Raw genomic sequence first — 17705 nt, forward strand, 5'->3', positions numbered from 1 at the left:
CACAGCAATGCCTAGTGTGTGTGTGGTACAATAGTTTTTGTATGCCTGAGCACCCATGCATGATTGCATTTTTTTTTTTTCGTGCATTTGTGGGGAGTCTTTGGACATTTTTTGGGATATATTTTAACTTTTTTAAACTTCACTTTTAAACACTTTTTTCCTAACGTGATATTAAAGGCTTTTTTTTTTTTTATACAAACAACATGTTATACTTACCTGTTCTGTGCAGTGGCTTTGCACAGAGCAGCCCACCCTCCTCTTCCCAGGTCCCCCGCCTGCTAAGTGCCCCCACAGCAAGCAGCTTGTTGTGGGGCCACCCAAGCCCCTGCTTTGCATGTCCATAGCCAATGTCTCCCGCTGCTGCCTCAGCCAATGAGTGAGAGTCCCTGGAGACCCGAGGCTCGTGCACATTGCTGGATCACGACAGGGCTGCTGCACAGAAAAGGTTTTCTTTTAATCTTCATGCATTAGGGTAAAAACCCTTGAGCCTTTAGAACCACTTTAATTTTGCTACCACAAAGGGGCTGACAAAGCTCCAAGTGTGATAGCACAGAGCAGCCGCGAACTTCAAGTGCTCAGAGTTGAGCACTTCTCCGTTCATACTATGGAGAGATCAACAACATACACTATATTACCAAAAGTATTGGGACACCTGCCTTTACATTCACATGAACCTTAAAGACCACAACATACAGGGGTATACAATGTACTAACACACACATCATAGGTTGGACTGATGTCTTTTTTCAACCTCACAAACTATGTAACTATGAACTTTAATGGCATCTCAGTCTAAAGGGCCATACACACTATAAGATTTTCTGAAGACTTTTTCCTTCAGATTTACCTTTTCTATGTAGTGCAAGGGCCTGCCAGATTGCATACAAATTGAAAGTGTTTAGGTTTGACCTCATATTATATGGTTTTGGTAAATTTAAAGGAAAATCTTATAGTGTGTATGACCCATTAGTCCGTAGGGTTCAATATTGAGTTGGCCCACCCTTTGCAGCTTAAACTCTTGTGCGATTGCTTTCCACAAGGTTTAGGAATGTGTCTATGTGAAAGTTTGACCTCTCTTCGAGAAGCAAATTTTAAGATTAGGCACTGATGGTGGAGAGAAGGTCTGGCTCGCAGTCTGTGCCCTTCTAATTCATTCCAAAGGTGTTCTATGGGGTTGAGGTCAGGACTTGGTGGAGGCCAGTCAAGTTCCTCCATTCCAAACTTGTTCATCTATGTCTTTATGGACCTTGCTTTGTGCATTGGTCTAAATAATTTATTTGAGAGAGGATAATGGTGTGGGGTTGTTTTTCATGGGTTGGGCTTGGCCCCTTAGTTCTAGTGAAGGGAACTTTTAATTAACTTGGTCAGCATACCAAGACATCTTGGACAAGTTCATGCTTCCAACTTTCTAGGAACAGTTTGGGGTTAGCCCCTTCCTGTTCCAACATGACTGTGCACCAGCGCACAAAACAAGGCCCATAAAGAAATGGATGGGTGAGTTTGGGGTGGAGGAACTTGACTGCCCTGCATCTGACCTGAAACCCGATAGAACACCTTTGGGATGAATTAGACTGCGAGCCAGGCCTTCTTGTCCACATCGTCTAACCTCTCAAATGCACTTCTGGAAGAATGTTCAAATGCTCCCATAGACACACTGCTAAACCTTGTGGACAGGCTTCCCAGAAGAGTTGAAGCTGTTATAGCTTCAAAGGTTGGGCCAACCCTATGGACCAAGACTGGGATGCCATTAAAAGTCCATGTGCGTCTAAAGGCAGGCGTCCCAATACTTTCAGTAATATAGTGTATGTTTACCGATCTCCCACCTGACACCCATTATGGAGGTTCTGGGCATCCAGAAGGAAAAGGTGAGCCTAGTATGCATGGAAATCAATATAGAACTGTTCAGGCCATTTTTTTGGGTACCGTCAATACTATAGACCCTGTACTACATACTTGCACACTCCACCTAGACATGTACAAGCCACTGGCAGTGGTAACTGGAAATCATTTTTGAGGACAGGCAAGTTTACCAAGTACTTAGGATATCAGTACACTTATTGCAGGCCTGGATTACATTTTTTTATGGCACACACGATTAAAAGAAATGCATAGCACACTGGTCAAATTGAAACTTTCATTAGCAAAAGTGAAAATATATTGAAAATGATAACCCTTCAATAAAAATGTTTCAGCCCTGTCACTAAGTGAGCAGAGAGCCTGCAGTACCACTACCCATGCTCCCTAATCTTTTCAAGGTTAGGTGGGTCTCGTGCAACTGGGATGTTTTCCTGCATGGCCTAAAGAAAGCACCTCTCCTTAAAAATGAGGAGTCGTTTTAGTAATCGCCAATACATAAAATACAGCAGTCCTGTAATATTCCATAGAAAAACAACAAGATGAGCCAATTTTCTGATTTAAAATGGTGGGAAAACGTCCATGGCATAGTATGTCCATACATCTAGAATGAGCAATGTCCTCACACACTGATCGTGCGAAATACATTGAAACCAGACAGAGCTGTGCTGATGACTAGGCCTGGGCACTGCGGGTGCCAGTGTAACTCTTTAATGTCTTTTTCTCCCTGGTGAACAAATAACAGTTGTGGTGGAATAGAGGCCAAAGTAGGATCATCACTTTCTCCTTCCTGATCCTGATCTCGTTCCACCGCAAGATCCCACTGTGTGATCTGGTCGTCAGCGCCAGCCGCGGCAAATATACTACCATCTGTAGGGTGCCACTCCACTGATGTGATAGGCGCTGTGTGTTGTTTAAACTTTGCCACACTTACTCCTTTCTGGAAAAAAAAAATGTAAAAATGAAAATTCACGTCATAACATCAAAATATTAATGAGAACGTTTTCACACATTATAAACTAAAACTACACTTAAACCAGATAAGACAAGCTCTAATACTATTTTCAATAAACTTCCAGCAGAGATATAGGTACACACACACGCGTATGTATACATGAAGGGGTTGTTATTCAATTTCAGCTGCTTTGGTGTTAATGAAATTAACATGTGCACTAGATGGGCAACAATGAGACGACTTCCAAAACAGGAATGGTTTGATAGGTAGAGGCCACTGACATTTTTTCAGTACTCATCTTTTCAAACTGTTTTTCACTAGCTTTGCATTTGGCTAGGGCCAGTGTCACTACCTGGACCCTATAGAGGTTGCACAGGCAGTCCAACTCCTCCAGATTTTTTAGCGCACCAGACCACCTTATTTTCAATGTGTCCGCTGACACCCGCCTGCTATCGGATCCGACAAGATCCACTGAAAACAGATGGGTGGGGATACGTTCACCATTCATCCAGCGGGTTGTATCAGATGAAAACAGACAGGCTGTGGCCTGTTTTGGCATATAGAATCATTAAAATTAAAAGGTATTCATTTGATAGTTTTATGCCTGGTGGGGTACATTGGATTATTTGGAATTCATTTTTCCATCTGTATATTGGGACTATAGGCCCATTAGGGGAAGAAATCAATCCATTCAAACTGGGCACCTATGATTATTCTTATGTACCTGATATATGATCCAGTTTATCTTATCTTTATCATTCTTCATCAGGATCCAACATTATGGCTGCACTGTAAGTATTGTGGCACACGTCATACTCAATCTACCTATATAACCATTAGTCTACACCGATAGGATGGTATCCCTTACAAAAACAAAGATGTTGCAACAGATCTTATCATATACAAGGGCTATTTTCGGGAACCTATACCCCATGTCTGCCCATAAGACCTGTTTTGCATGTTGACATGCTGCAATTTTATATGTGTGCCATATACAATTATCCAATATTTTTAGTATATTATGTATTATTTGCATACAACTAGTCCAGACCCAGATGTGGTGTTTTGAGGACTAGAATCAAAATATCTGTACACGCATTTTTTTTTTTTTTTACTATAAAAATTGTAAAATCGGAATTTTGTAAGATCTTACCGTAAAATCCTTTTCTCTTAGCTCATTGACAGACGTAGTCTTCTTGATTCACAAGAACTGGGTTATGTTGTCTCCGCAGGAGTAGGACTAGGCAGAAAGAAAAAACGTTCTGGCTCCACCCTAGGGGCAGTCCCAGAGGGTATATCCTCTTCCTGTCTGCTACAGAGAATCAGTTCTGTCACAAAGCAGCAACAGAGAATTTAACCCAACCCAACTCAATGATAGAGGGGCGGGTACTACGTCTGTCAATGAGCTAAGAGAAAAGGATTTTACGGTAAGATCTTACAAAAATCCGATTTTCTCTGTCGCTCATTGACAGACGTAGTCTTCTTGATTCACAAGAACTGGGACATCCAGAAGCAGTGCCACAAATGAGGGGTGGGATTGACAGAAATCAAAATCCAATCTAGAAGGCCCAACCGGAGCCAACCAGAAGTATCAAAGGACTCATCGAGTAAACAGATGAGACCTACCCCACAAATCCTCGAGGTAGACCAACAGTCTCCTCAAACAGTGGCCTGCAGGAACCTTGCGGCCAGAAGAGGCATCTGACGATGCCATCACATAAACCTTATACAATATTGTAAAGGTATGAACCGACGACTAAACAGTCGCCTTGAAAACCTGAACCACTGACGCCTGATGGCGGAAGGTCCAGGAAACTCTAAGCGCCCGAGTAGAATGCGCCTTAACAGGGAACGGGGGATCCCGACCCTTAGATAAAATAAGCCTATACCACCGTCTGTCTGATCCATCTAAAGATGGTCGCAGCAGAACAGGCAACCCCTTCTTAGGGCCATCCGTGATCACAAACAGTGAATCCGTCTTACAAATTGAATCCGTAGTATTCAAATATATCCTGATCGCCCGAACTACATCCAAGGAATGCCATGCAAATTCTCGAGGATGATTGGGCTAAGGACATAGGAAGGACAATACACTGTCCTCATTCAATGAAACTTGGAAACCACCTTAGGAAGGAAGGATGGATTCGGATGAAGAACAACCTTATCCCTATGAACCACCAGATCTGGGGAACAACAGGATAATGCAGCCAGTTATGACACCCTGCGTGCAGAAGTGATAGCCACCAAGAAGGCCACCTTCTGGGATAAAGTAAGCAAGGGAATCTCCCTGATATTTCTGATATGATCTTTCTGGAAGTCGCTTTCCTTGTTTTAACTAGAGTAGGAATAACTGAAGCTGACAATCCCTTGTCCTTCAGCACCTGGGTCTCAATAACCAGGCCGTTTAAAACCAGCGATCGTAAAGCAGGATGGAAGATCGGTCCCTGAGACAGTAGATCCTCCCTGAGAGGAAGTCTCCACGGGACGTCCGCCACCAGTCTGACCAAGTCGGCGTATCAAGCTCGACGAGGCCAGTCCGGAGCTACCAGGATTACTGGAATGCCTTCCTCCTCTATCCTGCGAAGAAGTCTTGGCAGTAACCCAAGAGGAGGGAAGGCATACATTAGCTGGTATTGCCCCCACGGGGTGACCAGTGCGTCTGCGGTCTCTGCTAGAGGATCGCGGGAACGAGCCACGAATCTCTGTACTTTTCTGTTGAATCGTGATGCCAACAGATCCACATCCGGGGTGCCCCAACGTAGGCACAACTGGTGGAAAACTTCTGGATGGAGGGACCATTCCCCCTGATCCGGAGTCTGACAGAGATAATCTGCCTGCCAATTTTCCACCCCCGGAATGAACACCGCAGAGATAGCTGGAACAAATCGTTCCGCCCAGCGAAGAATGCAAGCCACTTCTTTGGCCGCTCGGACACTCTTGGTGCCCCCCTGGTGATTGACATAAGCCACGGCCGTGGCGTTGTCCAACTGGATCCGAACCGGGCTGCCCTGGAGCTGCTCGGTCCAGTGAATCAGACAAAGTCTGATCCGCTCTCAATTCCAACACATTTATCGGTAACCTGGATTCTTCCGGGGACCAAAGTCCCTGAACGGATAACAGACCGAGAATTCCTCCCCATCCGGATAGGCTGGCATCCGTGGTCACTATCGTCCAATATATTGACAGAAATGACTTTCCCTGGCTGAGTATCGGAGACTGAAGCCACCAGACTAGAGACTCTCGGATCCGATAGTCCAGAGATTCCGGATTCCGATTCCATCTGAGAAGAATCTCTTGCTGAAGAATTCGGGTATGGGACTGGGCAAATGGGACTGCTTCGAAGGAAGCCACCGTCAACCCCAGAACCCTCATGCAAGTCCGAAGGGAAGACCAGCTGTTGGATAGTAACAACTGGACTGCTGATTGAATCTTCCGGAGTTTCCCTACCGGAAGGAAAACTCTTGTCTAGAATTAGACCCAGATAGTCGAGCCTCTGGGTGGGAACCAGAAATGACTTTTGCTGGTTCACCAGCCACCCAAATTCCTGTAAAGAAATTATAGTAATTTCTAGGTTTTGTAGCAGGGTCTGAGGAGACTCTGCATGAAGCAGGAGATCGTCTAGGTAACCTAGAATCGATATGCCTCTTTGGCGCAGTAGTGCCAACATTGGGGCCAACACTTTAGTGAAGACCCGAGGAGCCGTGGCGAGACCGAAAGGTAACGCCACAAACTGATAGTGGTTCTCTTCTACGGAAAAACGTAGAAAATCGCTGATGTCCTGCGAAAATGGGAATGTGCAGATAGGCGTCCTTGATGTCTATGGACGCTAGGACATCCCCTGAATGCAGGAAGGCTGCTACTGTGCGAATGGATTCCATCTTGAATTTTCTTATGTTGAGAAAAGGAATGGAGTGCCCTTAAGTCCAGAATTGGACGCACTTTGCCCTCTTTCCTGGGTATTGTAAATAGGTTTGAATAAAACCCCTGAAAACGTTCTGTCCAAGGAACGTGGACTACCACTCCTTGTTGTAGTAAATCCGTGCTCTCTGCAGATCTTCTAAACGATCCGGGGGATAGTCGGATATTAGAAGGGAAGAATCGCGCCGGTGGGAGAGATCGAAACTCGATCTTGTACCCTGACCTTATGACTTTGCAAACCCACTTGTCCGGGATTCTGGAAAGCCATGGATCCGGGAGCCGGCGAAGACGTCCCCCCACCCCAATTATGGGTGGGGGCGCACCTTCAGGCTTTGGACGACTTATCTTCAGGTCTGGAGGGGGCGGGCTTTTGCTTGCCCGACCAACGTCCCCTGAAGCCTCCTGAAGGAGCTTTGGAGGACTTAATTTTTTCACCCGCGGGACGAAAAAACTTTTTGTGAGCAGAGAAAGAAGGCCCTCGTCTTTGACGAGTTCCTTTACCCTTAGCATTTTGCGGTAAAAAGGTGCTCTTTCCACCCGTGAGATCCTTAATGATCTCATCTAAGTTGGCTCCAAATAAACGCTCTCCTAAAAAGGGGATATTAGCCAATGCTTTTTTGGAACCTTGGTCGGCTAACCAACCCTTTAGCCACAGTGTACGCCTGAGAACCACTGCTGAAACTGATGCTCGCGCCAATAATGGAGTGGCGTCTAACGCTGCATCACACACAAACTGTAACCCCTGTATCATCTGTTCCAACAAATCCGATACCGCCTGGGGGACCTCTTCTAAGTCCCGGCGTAACCATTTGGTCCATTCGGTTACAGTCTGCGAAACCAGCCCAATAGCAATTATTGGTCTGAAAGCTGATCCAATCAAGGAAAACATGGTGCGAGACATAGCTTCTATCTTGCGATCCACCGGATCTTTAAAAGACGGAGCGTCTTCTAATGGAATAACCGTGGCTTTATTCAATCTAGCAATTGGTGAATCCGCCGCAGGTGGTTCTGTCCATTTCTTAATGAGGGTTTCCTCAAACGGATAACGCCTGTTAATGCGTTTAGAAATAGCAGAAGTGCGTTTTGGCAGACTCCATTCTTCTTTGATTGGATTGCCAAAACATTTGGGCAATGGAAAAACCTTCGCCACTTTGATGCGTTTTTTAGTCCCAAAAGGAATTTCAGTTTCAGCTATTTCCGATGGAGTACCCTGTAATCTTAAGGTTTCTTGAACAGATACAATGAGTGCGTTTACCAACGCTTCCTCTCGGGCTATGGCTGATGCCGAAACATCCTCCTCACTGTCTGAAGAGACAGTACCCGAGACACCAATCCCAGATGAGGTACCTGCAACTGCAGAAACAGGCTCAGATTCTGAATCCGAAGTTTCAGATTTTAATATGGGGTTAGGCGGGGGCTTGCGCCCTGTCCCTGACAAGCCACTTCCACCCGGGACACAAAAGTTTCCATAATAGCGGACAATGATTCAATTGTCAGTGGGGTGCTGGAGGATCCTGCAGACTCCTCGAAGGGATCTGGTGGAGATACATGAGTGGCAGGGTCCATGTTAATCCAACCAACTGCAGTCAGCGTTTGTCTTTACAGACTGGAAAGAGCTGTGTTCGTTTTCCCGGGTAGAAAGTGGCTCCGCCCCCTGTGTACGCCTTCCGGCGTTCCCAGCTCTCCACGAGGTTAGCTGGGCTATTCAAACATGGCCGCCCCCATACAGGAGACAATAGACTCCAAAAACATGGCGGCCGGCGTGACCTGAGGACATTCATGCACCTGGTCTACAGCAAAATGGCGGCGGATTGCCGAAATATCGTTTTTCCCAGCACATCCACCTGCATATCTGCTAAATGGCGGTTTATCGATCTGCAGGTGGTCCACTACAATTAAGGTAGGATTATACCTCCTATGTCTGCTGCAATACTGCAGTCTGCTGGGTAGAGTGTTAGCTCTCAAACCAAGTCCACTTCCCACCAAACACATGCTGTATTTACAAGGGGGGACTTTTAGTGTCAGACAGATACTGACCATGTATGGAGGGGCCCATTTCCAAAACTGCCTCATAACGAGGGAAAAAAGGAAACATTTACTCACCATACCGAACTGACAGGCACCCTCTCTTCACAATACCCTCTCCACCGGGGTGGGGGGTTGTGGACCACTCCGGACGCCTCGACTCTCTGGTTCCTGGCGTCCAAGCGAGACTTTTAACTCGCAAGGTCAGTCCCTCCAATGGGACTCCGTCGCGGCCGACCCAGCGCGGAGCTCTGGTCTGCACGCGCTCGTAGGCAGAAAACGGGGTGACCACTGGATCTCAACATCCAGCCCGTCGCCCGGCCCCGCATACTTACTTGAATGTGTCGCGGCCGACCAAGCGCGATGCAATGGTCTGCGCGCGCTCGTAGGCCGGCTGGGGTGACCGCTAGTGTCGCCCAGTCCAGCATATTTGCTTGAAGATCTCACAGGAAAAAACACTGGAGAAAACTACCTAAAAAAAATATTTTTTCTAAAAAAAATCTTGCCAGGACCAGAGATCCCAGCAAGGAACTTAGGTCCTTACTCCTGACTAGACAGAAAAAAACTGATTCTCTGTAGCAGACAGGAAGAGGATATACCCTCTGGGACTGCCCCTAGGGTGGGGCCAGAACGTTTTTTCTTTCTGCCTAGTCCTACTCCTGCGGAAACATAACCCAGTTCTTGTGAATCAAGAAGACTACGTCTGTCAATGAGCGACAGAGAAATAAAGATTTATCTTTTTTTATATAAAAGCGTTTGTCTCCTGTGTATGCCGATAAAGTCCAACATTATGGTTGGATATATTTCTGCAACCCTTTTGTTCAACATGGTCAGCCTGGCTTCTGAGACTATACGTGGCTGTATTAACACAATTATGCAAGGAGGTACACTTTAAAGCCAAACTCCAAATAGGGACAAAAGGCACATGCAGGGAAAAAAAAAAATATGAATGAAAATTCAAACTTTTCCCTTTTTTTTACTGAAAAAAATAAAAGTGTTTCAGTCTGACATAAAATGCAAAAAGAAACTGAAAGGAATGCTAGATCTTCACACGTATCCAAAAATCCTTTAAAAATGTGGTTGAAGTTGGGTTTTAACTACCTCAATACTGGGCACTTAAACCCCCTTCCTTCCCAGACCAATTTTCAGCTTTTAGCGCTGTTGCATTTTGAATGACAATTGCGCGGTCATGCAACACTGTACCTAAACCAAATTTGTGTCATTTTTTTCCCCACAAATAGAGCTTTCTTTTGGTGGTATTTGATCACCGCCAGGTTTTTTCTTTTTTGGTGCACAAATAAAAAAAGACCGAAAAGTTTGAAAAAAAAAAAAAAAAGTTTTTTTGTTTAGGTTATAAAATTTTGTAAATAGATAATTTTTTTCCTGCACTGATGAGCACTGATGACGCCGCACTGACAGGCACTGATGAGGAGACACTGATGGGGTGGCACTGATGAGGAGACACTGATGGGGTGGCACTGATATGCAGCACTGATGGGCACTGATAGGTAGCACTGATATGCAGCACTGATGGGCACTGATATGTGGCACTGAGAGATAGCACTGATATGCAGCATTGGTGGGCACTGATAGGCAGCGCTGATGGGCACTGATGGGCACTGATAGGCAGCACTGATGGGCACTAATGGGTGGCACTGATGGGCAGCACTGATCGGCACTGATAGGCAGCACTGGTGGGCAATAATGGGCACTGGTAGGCGGCACTGATAGATGGCAATAACGGGCACTGGTGGGCAGCACTGATAGATGGCATTGGTGGGCAGCACTGATAGGGGGGGCACCACTGGCAGGCTCTCTGAGCCCTGTTTGCCATCCCTGGTGGCCATGGTGGGCATCCCTGGTGGCTCTAGTGGCATCCCCTCCCCCCAGGGCTGCACTGGTAATCAATCATCTGATTACCAGCACAGACCCCCCCTGTGATCAGTGAGTAATTAGAAATACTCACTGATCACCCAGCTGCAGAATCGATCCTCTGATCTTCTCCTCACTGACAGGATCTGTCAGGAGGAGAAGAGATCGAAGCCGTTACAACGGCTGTATTGACATTACATGACGGCTGTGATTGGTCACAGCCGTCATGTGATCAGGAGGGCCAATCACAGGGCCCTCCTGCCGAGGCTTGTTGCTCTGTGTCCTAGGGACACAGGCACATCGAGATTGCGCCGCTGCGCGTGCCCGCGGCGGCGCGATCTCTCTCCTTCTGAAGGACGTTCCGGAATGTCCATTCAGAAGGACGAGACTCCCACCCGGCCGTATATGTGCTATGGCCCGGGTGGGAGGTGGTTAACAATAGCTCTGCCATTCCCCTCTCCAGGACTCAGGTCCTTGTAAAAGCTACACGTGGAAAAGGGAAGATTATCTCATCTGGATTTGAATCTAAGAACCATAATAACGTAGCCCACACCAAAGAGCATGAGGAAGATATTTCCAAAATCAAACTGCAAATACAAAATCCTTGCTTCATTTATTATTAAACGGGGAATGATGACATTATTTAAAACAGCAATACTACCCACCTGAAACTGTCGCAAGTCCCAGATTTTCAGGACACCATCATCTCCTCCACTGAGAATAAAAGGCTCATTGTTGCTCCAGCTGATGACATTCACATCACTATCATGAGCCTGGTTAGCTGTCAGCATACATGCCTTATTGGGAGCTGCTCGAGTGTCCCAAATACGAATTGATGCGTCAACTGAGCAGGAAGCAAACACCTGGCAAAAGAAACCACAAGAGACGGTTGTCAGACCCTTACTTTCACCAAAACCTTCCCATAAGATTATATATGCATTTCGGGTATTTAGGCATGTCATATACCTGCAAAAGCCTTCCTTGTGTGGACATCCAAATGCCCTGAGATTTATACTGGGTGCCACCCTCTTGGATGAGATACCAACAGCCCCAGCAGACTCACGGCTATTATTCAACCCACACTGCCAATTTCCTTTTGCTCCTACCTCAACAGCTAGAAAGTTTTTGTATAGGGAGGTGAGGAGAGGGGCAGAGGAGCTGGGCCAGCACAGAGAATAATTATACACTCCCAGAAGAGAAGAGGGCTATGACATGCAAGGAGTTAGATGTGCTAAAAGAGTTAACGGTTTCTGGAGTAGTCATATTCTAGCACAACCTTTTTCAACCAGGGTGCCCAGAGGTTTCTTCAGGGGTGCCTTGGCAAAATGGCTAAAAATTGCCCCACAAGTGTATGCAAGCTGGTGGTTGGATGAAACCTGCCTTTTAGTTACACAAAGCCACAGGTTTTCATTGTACACCATTACATCCTTCTAACGACCGATGACATCATCAGTTGATAAGGAGGATGTCAGTTGCCTACATATCATCCTTGTTTGACCCTCCCTTACCTCTCTCTGTCAGCTTTGGGGTCTCATTAGCTAAGTGAGGGGAAAAAAAGAAACATTGGAATACTAGTCAGTACGAGTTTGCAAAAGTGTATTTGCTTTGGAAGAATAAATCCCCTCTAATGCTGGGTGTCCTACATGTATTGATGTTGCTGCATTATGTAAAACTAGAAGATTCGGTTAATAGATTTTAGAATGGGGAGCCTCAAGACTGTCCATAATTTTGGAGGGTGCCTCAAGATTGTCCATAAAAGGGCGCCTTGACTGAAAAAAGATTGAGAAACACTGTTCTAGCATGTTCAAAGGCACATTGCAACTAAATTAATAATCATACAGCAACTAAGCATATATAATGCTTGATTTTTCTATGCTTTTACATGTAATTTTTTAAACTGGCGATTGGGTCGCTTTAAAAAAATCAAATAAGGAAGTTTTAGAAAGAGGGCTGGGCTAAGCTCAACATTTACAGGATCCACGAAAAAACATCAAATCCCAATTGCTCCCCGAAGCTTCTAAAGCAGGGGTCCTCAAACTATGGCCCTCCAGCTGTTGCGGAACTACACATCCCATGAGGACTCTGACATTCACAAACATGGCTAGGCATAATGAGAACTGTAGTTCCTGAACAACTGGAGGGCCATAGTTTGAAGACCTCTGTTCTAAAGTATCTTTAACACTAAACTCTTAAACACTTATTCCTCCTCATTTTTTTTTTTTTTTTTTTCCAAAAAATTTTTTTTATTATTGAAAAAAAAAACAAACAATCATAGAAATGTAAGGAATACATACAGTCTCTCAAGAAACAACGTATAAACAGTACGTTCAATTTACAGCAACATAGCGTATTTGAGAAACATTACAGAAAAGAACTATGCATAAACAAATGTGTATGCGAAACACGCAGCGAAAAGTTCGACCTTTTTAACAGACGAGAGACTCAACAGGAGTGGCCTTCAAAACTGAGTCAATAATGAGATTCAAAACAAATGACAACTTGAGGCATCTTTGTAACAAAGTTAGAAGTATTATTCAAATCATATTACGATACAATATGGAATTGTAGTAGCCTCTCGGCGTATGAGACTTTAAAGTAAGGCACAGGGAGTATGTTGCATGTTAACAACTATAGTGTTATAAAAAGGTTGATATGAAAATAAGTAAGGGACAGTGCGAATATGTAAGACTATATGTATGAGTGAGACGGTCTGGTAAGAGGTGTCCAATGTGGGGAAGAGAGGTCACCTACTTAACAAATTCGTGAGAAAAAAAAAAAAGAAAAAAGGAAAAGAAAAAGGAAAGATCAGGGGGTGAGGGGTATGAAGGGGGGAAGGAGGAAGGGAAGGGAAGAGGGTAGAGAAGGGTGAGGGGTCATCGGCCTCCGCCTCGCAAGTCTGGGGGGTTAGGAACGCTGTGGAGACCGGTAATAAATGATGGTAATATGAGGGAGTAGCGTTTTAGGCTTATCGCATTGTGTTCTGTAAACCCCTCTCACTCACAGCCCTTGTTTAGGGATGAGAGGAGCTCGCCGATATGCTAACAATCTTGGTATGTGCGCGAGAAGCCAAAGATTCACATGATGTGTGGGGCAAAGTATTTGAGAGAGAGACAATTATGGGGTAGAGACTTAGGGTTCTCGAAATAATTTCCAAGGGGCCCAGGTGTGAGCATAGGAGATAGTCCTATCTCGAGCGATCGCCACTAGTTCTTCTAATCTCGAAATTTTGTCCATTTTGTTAAGCCATTCCCGTTTATGTGGAATTACGTCCGATTTCCAATGGATTGGTATGCATGCTTTGGCTGCATTGAGTAGGTGTGGGGTGAGAGATTTGCAGTACCGGTGTGGTGGGATACAAGTGTAGTTTAGTAGATATTGGGCAGGAGAAAAAGGGATGTCAATATTTAGGTCCTTCGTGATAATGTCATGAATAGATAACCAGAACGGTTGTATTTTTGGGCAGGACCAATAGACATGGATGAGAGTTCCTATATCAGATTGACATCTCCAGCAAATATCAGTGATGTCTGAATTATATTTGTGTAGGAGAGCAGGGGTTCTGTACCATCTAGTCAGCAGCTTGTAGCAATTTTCTTGTGTGGATACATTGAGGGAACTCTTATGGGCAATATGGCAAAGATTTTGCCATTCTTTTTCAGAAAAGGAGAGGTCGAGATCTGATTCCCATCTGGGCTTAGCTTTGTTGGTGTGTTCTCGGGTCTCAGAAGCTAGAAGATTGTATGTTACCGAAATAAGGTGGCGTTGTGATGTATCGCATAAACAAAGTTTCTCGAATGGGGTAAGGTCTCTTGATAGGGCGCCGTTAGGATTTAGAGATTTAAGAAAGTGTCTAATTTGGAAGTAAGTCCAATTGGGTATTAGGGAGGACGTGGTTGGTGATTTAATCTGGGGACGTTCTAAGAGGGAACCTTTGTCAAAGAAGCGGAAAGCTCCGATGGAGTCATCGTTCCAGAATTCTCGTAGGAAGGAAGGGGACATGCCCGGAGGAAAATCTGGGTTGTATTTAATTGGGGTCAGGGGGCCTGGGTTTGAAGAGATAGATGTTTGTTTGCAGGCATCCCTAAAGGAGGCTAGGGTGGTATTCAAGAGGGGATGATTCTTTACGGATAGAGGTGTATACTCAGTATTAAGCCATAGTAAGGTCTTGAGGGGAATATTGCAGAAGGCTTTTTCAAGTGACACCCAATCCTTATTAGGTTCGTGGAGGAACCAATCTAAAGTTCTAGTTAGGTGGCAAGCCCAGTAATATTTTTGTAAATCTGGTAGACCAATACCTCCATCTAATTTGGGTTTGGAAAGTAATGCAAAAGAAAGCCTGGGTTTCTTTTGACACCAAAGAAATTTGGAACACAGAGATTTAAACGAGTTAAAGAAGGATTTTGGGATTTTAATGGGGATAGCTTGCAGGAGGAATAACAAACGTGGTAAGACATTCATTTTAAGGATGGCAGCTCGCCCAAACCAAGAAAAATGTGGTCTGGACCATTTCTTGATGTCATCTTTGATTGTTTGTAGCACTGGAAGAAAGTTGGTGGAGAACAGTTCGTTTAGATTGTTCGTGAGGTGAATGCCTAGGTACTTGATGGAGGATTGGGCCCATTGGAATGGAAAGTTAGACTTACACTGGTCTACTATTCTTTTGGGTAAGGTAATGTTGAGGGCGTTTGACTTTGAGAAATTTATTTTAAAATTAGACAATTTCTGGAAAAGTTTGAATTCCTGCAAAAGTGACGGGATGGAGAGGAGAGGGTCACTGAGAAACAGTAATATGTCGTCGGCAAATGCCGCTATCTTATAAGTACGATGGGAGATGGTTATCCCAGAAATGTTTGGATTTAGGTCAAGTGTACGCAAAAAAGGTTCTAAGGTAAGAACAAAAAGAATTGGGGATAGGGGGCATCCCTGCCTGGTCCCGTTTCCTATGGTGAAGGCGTCCGATAGGCTCCCATTGACTCTGACACATGCCGTAGGCGTGGAATATAGAGACAAAATTAGAGTGAGTAGTCGATCCGGTATACCAATATGTTGCAGGACCCTTCTCATGTAATTCCAGTCGAGCCTATCAAACGCCTTTTCGGCGTCGAGGGAAAGCATAAAGCCCTTCATTTTGTGAGAGGTCATCCAGTGATGGATATTGATAGCTTTTACCGTGTTGTCACGAGCTTCGCGGCCGGGGACGAATCCCACCTGGTCTTTGTTTATTAATATCGGGACTAGGGGCAGTAATCTATTTGCAATGATTTTGGCAAAAAGTTTGATGTCTACATTGAGTAGAGAGATGGGTCTATAATTAATTACTGAGGTTGAATCTTTATTCTCCTTCGGTATTACTGATATATGGGCGTCGAGCAGTCTGTGATGTGGATAAGGAGGAGAGGCCAGCGAGTTAAAGGCTTCTAGTAACGGAGAGGCTAGAAGGTCTGAGAAGGTTTTGTAATATGGGGCTGTGAGACCATCTGGGCCTGGGCTTTTGCCTGGTTTTAGTTGAGAAATGGCTAATTTGAGCTCTTCTCCCGACAGGGGCTGTTCCAAGTTCTGGGATTGGGAGTTATTAAGGGTTTTGGTACAGGATTTCTGTAGGAAGTCTTGAATGAGAGAGTTCTGGGTTTGAATCGGGAGTGAGTGATCTAGATTGTAGAGTTGGGAGTAGTACTTCTCAAATTGGGTTGCGATGTCTGGGGTTTTGACAAAGATGTTTCCTAGGGTATCTTTGATCGAATGTATGGAGGACTTCGCTCTTTTTTCTTGGAGGGCTTTAGCAAGAAATTTACTAGATTTGTTACCGAACTCATAGAACAATTTTTGTTGGAGTATAAATTTACGTTTAATCTTGATGTGAAGCTCGTCTAGCAAGAGTTGTCTGTTATGTGTAAGTTCAAGGTAAGTGAGATGTGCTCTGGTGCTTTTGTGAGTTTTTTCTAGATTTTGGATTTTGTTAATTATTGCTTGAGTACGTGCTTGGTGTTCTTTCTTCTTTGAGGATTTGAGGGAAATAAGGACTCCTCTCAGTGCGCATTTATGTGCTTCCCATATCGTGATGGGAGAGACATCACTAGTGGTATTTTCAGAAAAATATTCCGTAATCTTTTTCCGTAAATATTGGATGTCGGGTTCGTGGGTGAGAAGGGATGAGTCTAGTCTCCAGAACTTATTATACGAGAATTCTCCGGGGATTGAAATTGTCAGGGAGACTGGGTGGTGATCGGAGAGTAGCATTGATTCAATTGTGGCCTTCTTGATCAGGGGTAAGTCTTTTTGTGATAGGAAGATGTAGTCTAGCCTGGAATATCTTTGGTGGGGAGGGGAGAAAAATGTGAAGTCTTTTGTGGAGGGGTTTAACGTACGCCATGTGTCGTGTAGGAGTAGGTCTTGGAGGGATTGACGAATTTGTTTCAGGGCTCTGTACGGGAGGGATGAAGTGCCTGAGGAGGAGTCTAGGATAGGGTATAGAGCTACATTGAAGTCACCTCCCAGGATTGTAATGCCCTGTTGGTGTTCAGCGAGTATGGAAGAAATTTTTCTAAAAAACGGTACCTGTGCAGTGTTCGGGGAATATATGTTAGCTAGAGTGACGGGTCTCTGAGCTAAGAATCCTTTCAGAATAACGTATCGTCCGTCAGGGTCAATAAGGGAGTCAGTGCATTTCCAATCAAGGTTTTGAGATATGAGGATTGCTACTCCCTTTGTTTTCCCTAAAGGATTGGTGGCTAAGTAACCTGTTGGGTATCGGAAATTGCTAAGTTTCGGGGTGTTTTGTGAATGAAAGTGAGTCTCTTGAAGGTATATAATATCCGCCTTAGCTTTGTGCATAATTTCGAGAACTTGGCTGCGTTTTTCGGGAATATTTAAACCTTTTACATTTAGTGATACAACCTTAACTTGGAAGGAGCTGGGGGGAGTTTGGGGATAAGTCATCATGAAGTTGGATTAGGTAGCTACTACTTAGGAGATTTGTGGGAGAGGTCTATTATAGAAGGCTTAGTGTGACTAGGCGGCAGAGACCGATGGGGGCAGGGGGCGGGGGGAGAGAGATGAGGGCGGGAAGGGAGGTCAGAGGGGA

At 44.8% G+C, this 17705-nt stretch overlaps 1 protein-coding gene across 1 annotated transcript in view; it reads right to left on the reverse strand.

The window, feature by feature from the left end:
- Positions 1-2333: 2333 nt before the first annotated feature.
- The window catches only part of GRWD1 (glutamate rich WD repeat containing 1), a 42515-nt gene continuing 27143 nt past the window's right edge, over positions 2334-17705 (reverse strand). The window contains exons 6-7 of the mRNA XM_082273075.1: positions 11290-11487; positions 2334-2794 (exon numbers count right to left, since the gene is read on the reverse strand). Coding sequence (XP_082129201.1) covers positions 2477-2794; positions 11290-11487 — 516 coding nt within the window. The 3' untranslated portion in view covers positions 2334-2476. The remainder of the gene's footprint in view (positions 2795-11289; positions 11488-17705) is intronic.

The sequence above is a fragment of the Pelophylax lessonae genome, assembly GCF_965119305.1.
Source record: "Pelophylax lessonae genome assembly, chromosome: 12".
NCBI classification, from domain to species: domain Eukaryota; kingdom Metazoa; phylum Chordata; class Amphibia; order Anura; family Ranidae; genus Pelophylax; species Pelophylax lessonae.